The sequence below is a fragment of the Protomyctophum parallelum genome (genome assembly GCF_964188405.1).
Source record: "Protomyctophum parallelum genome assembly, chromosome: 1".
Classification (NCBI taxonomy): domain Eukaryota; kingdom Metazoa; phylum Chordata; class Actinopteri; order Myctophiformes; family Myctophidae; genus Protomyctophum; species Protomyctophum parallelum.
In genome coordinates, this window is record NC_139697.1 from 105457011 (window position 1) to 105467639 (window position 10629).

At 42.6% G+C, this 10629-nt stretch overlaps 1 protein-coding gene across 1 annotated transcript in view; it reads left to right on the top strand.

The window, feature by feature from the left end:
• Window positions 1-10629, top strand: part of ltbp3 (latent transforming growth factor beta binding protein 3) — a gene marked incomplete at its 3' end in the record, with an annotated part of 56272 nt that overhangs the window by 44794 nt on the left and 849 nt on the right. The window contains exon 18 of the mRNA XM_083761748.1: window positions 2106-2231. Within this exon, the coding sequence (XP_083617874.1) occupies window positions 2106-2231 (126 nt within the window). The remainder of the gene's footprint in view (window positions 1-2105; window positions 2232-10629) is intronic.

The following is a 10629-nucleotide window of genomic DNA, read 5'->3' on the forward strand; positions in this document are numbered from 1 at the left end:
CTACAGTACTGACACACACACACACACACAGGGTTAACTACAGTACTGACACACACACAGGGTTAACTACAGTACTGACACACACAGGGTTAACTACAGTACTGACACACACACACACAGGGTTAACTACAGTACTGACACACACACACACACACACACACACACAGGGTTAACTACAGTACTGACACACACAGGGTTAACTACAGTACTGACACACACACACACACACACACAGGGTTAACTACAGTACTGACACACACACAGGGTTAACTACAGTACTGACACACACACACAGGGTTAACTACAGTACTGACACACACACACACAGGGTTAACTACAGTACTGACACACACACACACACAGGGTTAACTACAGTACTGACACACACAGGGTTAACTACAGTACTGACACACACACACACAGGGTTAACTACAGTACTGACACACACACAGGGTTAACTACAGTACTGACACACACAGGGTTAACTACAGTACTGACACACACACACACAGGGTTAACTACAGTACTGACACACACAGGGTTAACTACAGTACTGACACACACACACACACACACACAGGGTTAACTACAGTACTGACACACACACAGGGTTAACTACAGTACTGACACACACACACAGGGTTAACTACAGTACTGACACACACACACACAGGGTTAACTACAGTACTGACACACACACACACACAGGGTTAACTACAGTACTGACACACACAGGGTTAACTACAGTACTGACACACACACACAGGGTTAACTACAGTACTGACACACACACAGGGTTAACTACAGTACTGACACACACAGGGTTAACTACAGTACTGACACACACACACACAGGGTTAACTACAGTACTGACACACACACACACACAGGGTTAACTACAGTACTGACACACACAGGGTTAACTACAGTACTGACACACACACACACAGGGTTAACTACAGTACTGACACACACAGGGTTAACTACAGTACTGACACACACACACACAGGGTTAACTACAGTACTGACACACACACAGGGTTAACTACAGTACTGACACACACACACACACAGGGTTAACTACAGTACTGACACACACACAGGGTTAACTACAGTACTGACACACACACAGGGTTAACTACAGTACTGACACACACACAGGGTTAACTACAGTACTGACACACACACAGGGTTAACTACAGTACTGACACACACAGGGTTAACTACAGTACTGACACACACAGGGTTAACTACAGTACTGACACACACACACACAGGGTTAACTACAGTACTGACACACACACACACAGGGTTAACTACAGTACTGACACACACAGGGTTAACTACAGTACTGACACACACACACAGGGTTAACTACAGTACTGACACACACACACACAGGGTTAACTACAGTACTGACACACACACACACACACACACACACACACACACACACACACACACACACACAGGGTTAACTACAGTACTGACACACACACACACACACACACACACACACACACACAGGGTTAACTACAGTACTGACACACACACACAGGGTTAACTACAGTACTGACACACACACACACACACACACACAGGGTTAACTACAGTACTGACACACACACACACACACACACACAGGGTTAACTACAGTACTGACACACACACACAGGGTTAACTACAGTACTGACACACACAGGGTTAACTACAGTACTGACACACACAGGGTTAACTACAGTACTGACACACACACACAGGGTTAACTACAGTACTGACACACACAGGGTTAACTACAGTACTGACACACACACACACACACACACACACACACACACAGGGTTAACTACAGTACTGACACACACACACACACAGGGTTAACTACAGTACTGACACACACACAGGGTTAACTACAGTACTGACACACACTCTCTCTCCCAGACACATATGAGTGTTCAGTGTCTCTCTCTCTCTCTCTCTCTCCCAGACACATATGAGTGTTCAGTGTCTCTCTCTCTCTCTCTCTCTCCCAGACATAGATGAGTGTTCAGTGTCTCTCTCTCTCTCTCTCTCTCTCTCTCTCTCTCTCTCTCTCTCTCTCCCAGACATAGACGAGTGTTCAGACAGGGGTCTGTGTCAGCCTTATGGAACCTGTGAGAACCGTCCGGGTTCATACGTGTGTGAGTGTAACCACGGCTTCATGCTGTCTGAGGACAAACACACCTGTGAGAGTAAGTCTGCCTCTGTCTCTACTGTTACTGTCTGTACTGTTACTGTCTCTACTGTTACTGTCTCTGTCTCTACTGTTACTGTCTCTACTGTTACTGTCTCTACTGTTACTGTCTCTACTGTTACTGTCTCTGTCTCTACTGTTACTGTCTCTACTGTTACTGTCTCTGTCTCTACTGTTACTGTCTCTACTGTTACTGTCTCTGTCTCTACTGTTACTGTCTCTACTGTTACTGTCTCTACTGTTACTGTCTCTGTCTCTACTGTTACTGTCTCTACTGTTACTGTCTCTACTGTTACTGTCTCTGTCTCTACTGTTACTGTCTCTACTGTTACTGTCTCTGTCTCTACTGTTACTGTCTCTACTGTTACTGTCTCTGTCTCTACTGTTACTGTCTCTACTGTTACTGTCTCTACTGTTACTGTCTCTACTGTTACTGTTACTGTCTGTACTGTTACTGTTACTGTCTGTACTGTTACTGTTACTGTCTGTACTGTTACTGTCTCTGTCTCTACTGTTACTGTCTCTGTCTCTACTGTTACTGTCTCTGTCTCTACTGTTACTGTCTCTACTGTTACTGTCTCTACTGTTACTGTCTCTGTCTCTACTGTTACTGTCTCTACTGTTACTGTCTCTGTCTCTACTGTTACTGTCTCTGTCTCTACTGTTACTGTCTCTGTCTCTTCTGTTACTGTCTCTACTGTTACTGTCTCTGTCTCTACTGTTACTGTCTCTGTCTCTACTGTTACTGTCTCTGTCTCTACTGTTACTGTCTCTGTCTCTACTGTTACTGTCTCTACTGTTACTGTCTCTACTGTTACTGTCTCTGTCTCTACTGTTACTGTCTCTGTCTCTACTGTTACTGTCTCTACTGTTACTGTCTCTGTCTCTACTGTTACTGTCTCTGTCTCTACTGTTACTGTCTCTGTCTCTACTGTTACTGTCTCTGTCTCTACTGTTACTGTCTCTGTCTCTACTGTTACTGTCTCTGTCTCTACTGTTACTGTCTCTACTGTTACTGTCTCTACTGTTACTGTCTCTGTCTCTACTGTTACTGTCTCTACTGTTACTGTCTCTGTCTCTACTGTTACTGTCTCTACTGTTACTGTCTCTACTGTTACTGTCTCTGTCTCTACTGTTACTGTCTCTACTGTTACTGTCTCTGTCTCTACTGTTACTGTCTCTGTCTCTACTGTTACTGTCTCTGTCTCTACTGTTACTGTCTCTACTGTTACTGTCTCTGTCTCTACTGTTACTGTCTCTGTCTCTACTGTTACTGTCTCTACTGTTACTGTTACTGTCTCTGTCTCTACTGTTACTGTCTCTACTGTTACTGTCTCTACTGTTACTGTCTCTGTCTCTACTGTTACTGTCTCTACTGTTACTGTCTCTACTGTTACTGTCTCTGTCTCTACTGTTACTGTCTCTGTCTCTACTGTTACTGTCTCTACTGTTACTGTCTCTACTGTTACTGTCTCTGTCTCTACTGTTACTGTCTCTGTCTCTACTGTTACTGTCTCTGTCTCTACTGTTACTGTCTCTGTCTCTACTGTTACTGTCTCTACTGTTACTGTCTCTGTCTCTACTGTTACTGTCTCTGTCTCTACTGTTACTGTCTCTACTGTTACTGTCTCTGTCTCTACTGTTACTGTCTCTACTGTTACTGTCTCTACTGTTACTGTCTCTGTCTCTACTGTTACTGTCTCTGTCTCTACTGTTACTGTCTCTACTGTTACTGTCTCTGTCTCTACTGTTACTGTCTGTACTGTTACTGTCTCTACTGTTACTGTTACTGTCTCTACTGTTACTGTCTCTACTGTTACTGTCTCTACTGTTACTGTCTCTACTGTTACTGTCTCTACTGTTACTGTCTCTGTCTCTACTGTTACTGTCTCTGTCTCTACTGTTACTGTCTCTACTGTTACTGTCTCTGTCTCTACTGTTACTGTCTCTGTCTCTACTGTTACTGTCTCTACTGTTACTGTCTCTGACTCTACTGTTACTGTCTCTGTCTCTACTGTTACTGTCTCTGACTCTACTGTTACTGTCTCTGTCTCTACTGTTACTGTCTCTGTCTCTACTGTTACTGTCTCTACTGTTACTGTCTCTGTCTCTACTGTTACTGTCTCTGACTCTACTGTTACTGTCTCTGTCTCTACTGTTACTGTCTCTACTGTTACTGTCTCTGACTCTACTGTTACTGTCTCTGTCTCTACTGTTACTGTCTCTGTCTCTACTGTTACTGTCTCTACTGTTACTGTCTCTACTGTTACTGTCTCTGTCTGTACTGTTACTGTCTCTGACTCTACTGTTACTGTCTCTGTCTCTACTGTTACTGTCTCTGTCTCTACTGTTACTGTCTCTACTGTTACTGTCTCTGACTCTACTGTTACTGTCTCTGTCTCTACTGTTACTGTCTCTGTCTCTACTGTTACTGTCTCTACTGTTACTGTCTCTGTCTCTACTGTTACTGTCTCTGACTCTACTGTTACTGTCTCTGTCTCTACTGTTACTGTCTCTACTGTTACTGTCTCTGTCTCTACTGTTACTGTCTCTACTGTTACTGTCTCTGTCTCTACTGTTACTGTCTCTGTCTCTACTGTTACTGTCTCTACTGTTACTGTCTCTGTCTCTACTGTTACTGTCTCTACTGTTACTGTCTCTACTGTTACTGTCTCTACTGTTACTGTCTCTACTGTTACTGTCTCTGTCTCTACTGTTACTGTCTCTACTGTTACTGTCTCTGTCTCTACTGTTACTGTCTCTACTGTTACTGTCTCTGTCTCTACTGTTACTGTCTCTACTGTTACTGTCTCTACTGTTACTGTCTCTGTCTCTACTGTTACTGTCTCTACTGTTACTGTCTCTGTCTCTACTGTTACTGTCTCTACTGTTACTGTCTCTGTCTCTACTGTTACTGTCTCTGTCTCTACTGTTACTGTCTCTACTGTTACTGTCTCTGTCTCTACTGTTACTGTCTCTGTCTCTACTGTTACTGTCTCTGTCTCTACTGTTACTGTCTCTACTGTTACTGTCTCTACTGTTACTGTCTCTACTGTCTCTGTCTCTACTGTTACTGTCTCTGTCTCTACTGTTACTGTCTCTGTCTCTACTGTTACTGTCTCTACTGTTACTGTCTCTACTGTTACTGTCTCTACTGTCTCTGTCTCTACTGTTACTGTCTCTGTCTCTACTGTTACTGTTACTGTCTCTACTGTTACTGTCTCTGTCTCTACTGTTACTGTCTCTACTGTTACTGTCTCTACTGTTACTGTCTCTGTCTCTACTGTTACTGTCTCTACTGTTACTGTCTCTACTGTTACTGTCTCTACTGTTACTGTCTCTGTCTCTACTGTTACTGTCTCTGTCTCTACTGTTACTGTCTCTACTGTTACTGTCTCTGTCTCTACTGTTACTGTCTCTACTGTTACTGTCTCTACTGTTACTGTCTCTACTGTTACTGTCTCTACTGTTACTGTCTCTGTCTCTACTGTTACTGTCTCTGTCTCTACTGTTACTGTCTCTACTGTTACTGTCTCTACTGTTACTGTCTCTGTCTCTACTGTTACTGTCTCTACTGTTACTGTCTCTACTGTTACTGTCTCTACTGTTACTGTCTCTGTCTCTACTGTTACTGTCTCTGTCTCTACTGTTACTGTCTCTGTCTCTACTGTTACTGTCTCTGTCTCTACTGTTACTGTCTCTACTGTTACTGTCTCTACTGTTACTGTCTCTACTGTTACTGTCTCTGTCTCTACTGTTACTGTCTCTGTCTCTACTGTTACTGTCTCTGTCTCTACTGTTACTGTCTCTGTCTCTACTGTTACTGTCTCTACTGTTACTGTCTCTACTGTTACTGTCTCTACTGTTACTGTCTCTGTCTCTACTGTTACTGTCTCTACTGTTACTGTCTCTACTGTTACTGTCTCTGTCTCTACTGTTACTGTCTCTACTGTTACTGTCTCTACTGTTACTGTCTCTGTCTCTACTGTTACTGTCTCTACTGTTACTGTCTCTACTGTTACTGTCTCTGTCTCTACTGTTACTGTCTCTACTGTTACTGTCTCTACTGTTACTGTCTCTACTGTTACTGTCTCTGTCTCTACTGTTACTGTCTCTGTCTCTACTGTTACTGTCTCTACTGTTACTGTCTCTGTCTCTACTGTTACTGTCTCTGTCTCTACTGTTACTGTCTCTGTCTCTACTGTTACTGTCTCTACTGTTACTGTCTCTGTCTCTACTGTTACTGTCTCTGTCTCTACTGTTACTGTCTCTACTGTTACTGTCTCTACTGTTACTGTCTCTACTGTTACTGTCTCTGTCTCTACTGTTACTGTCTCTGTCTCTACTGTTACTGTCTCTACTGTTACTGTCTCTACTGTTACTGTCTCTGTCTCTACTGTTACTGTCTCTGTCTCTACTGTTACTGTCTCTGTCTCTACTGTTACTGTCTCTACTGTTACTGTCTCTACTGTTACTGTCTCTGTCTCTACTGTTACTGTCTCTACTGTTACTGTCTCTACTGTTACTGTCTCTACTGTTACTGTCTCTACTGTTACTGTCTCTGTCTCTACTGTTACTGTCTCTGTCTCTACTGTTAATGTCTCTGTCTCTACTGTTACTGTCTCTACTGTTACTGTCTCTACTGTTACTGTCTCTACTGTTACTGTCTCTACTGTTACTGTCTCTACTGTTACTGTCTCTACTGTCTCTGTCTCTACTGTTACTGTCTCTGTCTCTACTGTTACTGTCTCTGTCTCTACTGTTACTGTCTCTACTGTTACTGTCTCTGTCTCTACTGTTACTGTCTCTACTGTTACTGTCTCTACTGTTACTGTCTCTGTCTCTACTGTTACTGTCTCTACTGTTACTGTCTCTGTCTCTACTGTTACTGTCTCTGTCTCTACTGTTACTGTCTCTGTCTCTACTGTTACTGTCTCTACTGTTACTGTCTCTACTGTTACTGTCTCTGTCTCTACTGTTACTGTCTCTACTGTTACTGTCTCTGTCTCTACTGTTACTGTCTCTACTGTTACTGTCTCTACTGTTACTGTCTCTACTGTTACTGTCTCTGTCTCTACTGTTACTGTCTCTACTGTTACTGTCTCTGTCTCTACTGTTACTGTCTCTGTCTCTACTGTTACTGTCTCTACTGTTACTGTCTCTACTGTTACTGTCTCTGTCTCTACTGTTACTGTCTCTACTGTTACTGTCTCTACTGTTACTGTCTCTGTCTCTACTGTTACTGTCTCTGTCTCTACTGTTACTGTCTCTACTGTTACTGTCTCTACTGTTACTGTCTCTGTCTCTACTGTTACTGTCTCTACTGTTACTGTCTCTGTCTCTACTGTTACTGTCTCTACTGTTACTGTCTCTACTGTTACTGTCTCTGTCTCTACTGTTACTGTCTCTACTGTTACTGTCTCTACTGTTACTGTCTCTGTCTCTACTGTTACTGTCTCTGTCTCTACTGTTACTGTCTCTGTCTCTACTGTTACTGTCTCTACTGTTACTGTCTCTACTGTTACTGTCTCTGTCTCTACTGTTACTGTCTCTACTGTTACTGTCTCTGTCTCTACTGTTACTGTCTCTGTCTCTACTGTTACTGTCTCTACTGTTACTGTCTCTACTGTTACTGTCTCTACTGTTACTGTCTCTACTGTTACTGTCTCTACTGTTACTGTCTCTACTGTTACTGTCTCTGTCTCTACTGTCTCTGTCTCTACTGTTACTGTCTCTACTGTTACTGTCTCTGTCTCTACTGTTACTGTCTCTGTCTCTACTGTTACTGTCTCTGTCTCTACTGTTACTGTCTCTACTGTTACTGTCTCTACTGTTACTGTCTCTGTCTCTACTGTTACTGTCTCTACTGTTACTGTCTCTGTCTCTTCTGTTACTGTCTCTACTGTTACTGTCTCTACTGTTACTGTCTCTACTGTTACTGTCTCTGTCTCTACTGTTACTGTCTCTACTGTTACTGTCTCTACTGTTACTGTCTCTGTCTCTACTGTTACTGTCTCTGTCTCTACTGTTACTGTCTCTACTGTTACTGTCTCTACTGTTACTGTCTCTACTGTTACTGTCTCTACTGTTACTGTCTCTACTGTTACTGTCTCTACTGTTACTGTCTCTGTCTCTACTGTTACTGTCTCTGTCTCTACTGTTACTGTCTCTACTGTTACTGTCTCTACTGTTACTGTCTCTGTCTCTACTGTTACTGTCTCTACTGTTACTGTCTCTGTCTCTACTGTTACTGTCTCTACTGTTACTGTCTCTGTCTCTACTGTTACTGTCTCTACTGTTACTGTCTCTACTGTTACTGTCTCTGTCTCTACTGTTACTGTCTCTGTCTCTACTGTTACTGTCTCTACTGTTACTGTCTCTGTCTCTACTGTTACTGTCTCTGTCTCTACTGTTACTGTCTCTGTCTCTACTGTTACTGTCTCTGTCTCTACTGTTACTGTCTCTGTCTCTACTGTTACTGTCTCTACTGTTACTGTCTCTGTCTCTACTGTTACTGTCTCTACTGTTACTGTCTCTGTCTCTACTGTTACTGTCTCTGTCTCTACTGTTACTGTCTCTGTCTCTACTGTTACTGTCTCTACTGTTACTGTCTCTACTGTTACTGTCTCTGTCTCTACTGTTACTGTCTCTACTGTTACTGTCTCTACTGTTACTGTCTCTACTGTTACTGTCTCTACTGTTACTGTCTCTACTGTTACTGTCTCTGTCTCTACTGTTACTGTCTCTACTGTTACTGTCTCTGTCTCTACTGTTACTGTCTCTGTCTCTACTGTTACTGTCTCTACTGTTACTGTCTCTGTCTCTACTGTTACTGTCTCTGTCTCTACTGTTACTGTCTCTGTCTCTACTGTTACTGTCTCTGTCTCTACTGTTACTGTCTCTACTGTTACTGTCTCTACTGTTACTGTCTACTGTTACTGTCTCTGTCTCTACTGTTACTGTCTCTACTGTTACTGTCTCTACTGTTACTGTCTCTGTCTCTACTGTTACTGTCTCTGTCTCTACTGTTACTGTCTCTACTGTTACTGTCTCTACTGTTACTGTCTCTACTGTTACTGTCTCTGTCTCTACTGTTACTGTCTCTGTCTCTTCTGTTACTGTCTCTACTGTTACTGTCTCTGTCTCTACTGTTACTGTCTCTGTCTCTTCTGTTACTGTCTCTACTGTTACTGTCTCTGTCTCTACTGTTACTGTCTCTACTGTTACTGTCTCTGTCTCTTCTGTTACTGTCTCTACTGTTACTGTCTCTGTCTCTACTGTTACTGTCTCTGTCTCTTCTGTTACTGTCTCTACTGTTACTGTCTCTGTCTCTACTGTTACTGTCTCTGTCTCTACTGTTACTGTCTCTGTCTCTACTGTTACTGTCTCTGTCTCTACTGTTACTGTCTCTACTGTTACTGTCTCTGTCTCTACTGTTACTGTCTCTGTCTCTACTGTTACTGTCTCTACTGTTACTGTCTCTGTCTCTACTGTTACTGTCTCTGTCTCTACTGTTACTGTCTCTGTCTCTACTGTTACTGTCTCTGTCTCTACTGTTACTGTCTCTGTCTACTGTTACTGTCTCTGTCTCTACTGTTACTGTCTCTACTGTTACTGTCTCTACTGTTACTGTCTCTGTCTCTACTGTTACTGTCTCTACTGTTACTGTCTCTGTCTCTACTGTTACTGTCTCTGTCTCTACTGTTACTGTCTCTACTGTTACTGTCTCTGTCTCTACTGTTACTGTCTCTACTGTTACTGTCTCTACTGTTACTGTCTCTGTCTCTACTGTTACTGTCTCTACTGTTACTGTCTCTGTCTCTACTGTTACTGTCTCTACTGTTACTGTCTCTGTCTCTACTGTTACTGTCTCTGTCTCTACTGTTACTGTCTCTACTGTACTGTCTACTGTTACTGTCTCTACTGTTACTGTCTCTACTGTTACTGTCTCTGTCTCTACTGTTACTGTCTCTGTCTCTACTGTTACTGTCTCTGTCTCTACTGTTACTGTACTGTCTCTACTGTTACTGTCCTGTCTCTACTGTTACTGTCTCTACTGTTACTGTCTCTACTGTTACTGTCTGCTACTGTTACTGTCTCTACTGTTACTGTCTCTACTGTTACTGTCTGTACTGTTACTGTCTCTGTCTCTACTGTTACTGTCTCTACTGTTACTGTCTCTACTGTTACTGTCTCTGTCTCTACTGTTACTGTCTCTGTCTCTACTGTTACTGTCTGCTACTGTTACTGTCTCTGTCTCTACTGTTACTGTCTCTGTCTCTACTGTTACTGTCTACTGTCTCTACTGTTACTGTCTCTACTGTTACTGTCTCTACTGTTACTGTCTGTACTGTTACTGTCTCTACTGTTACTGTCTCTGTCTCTACTGTTACTGT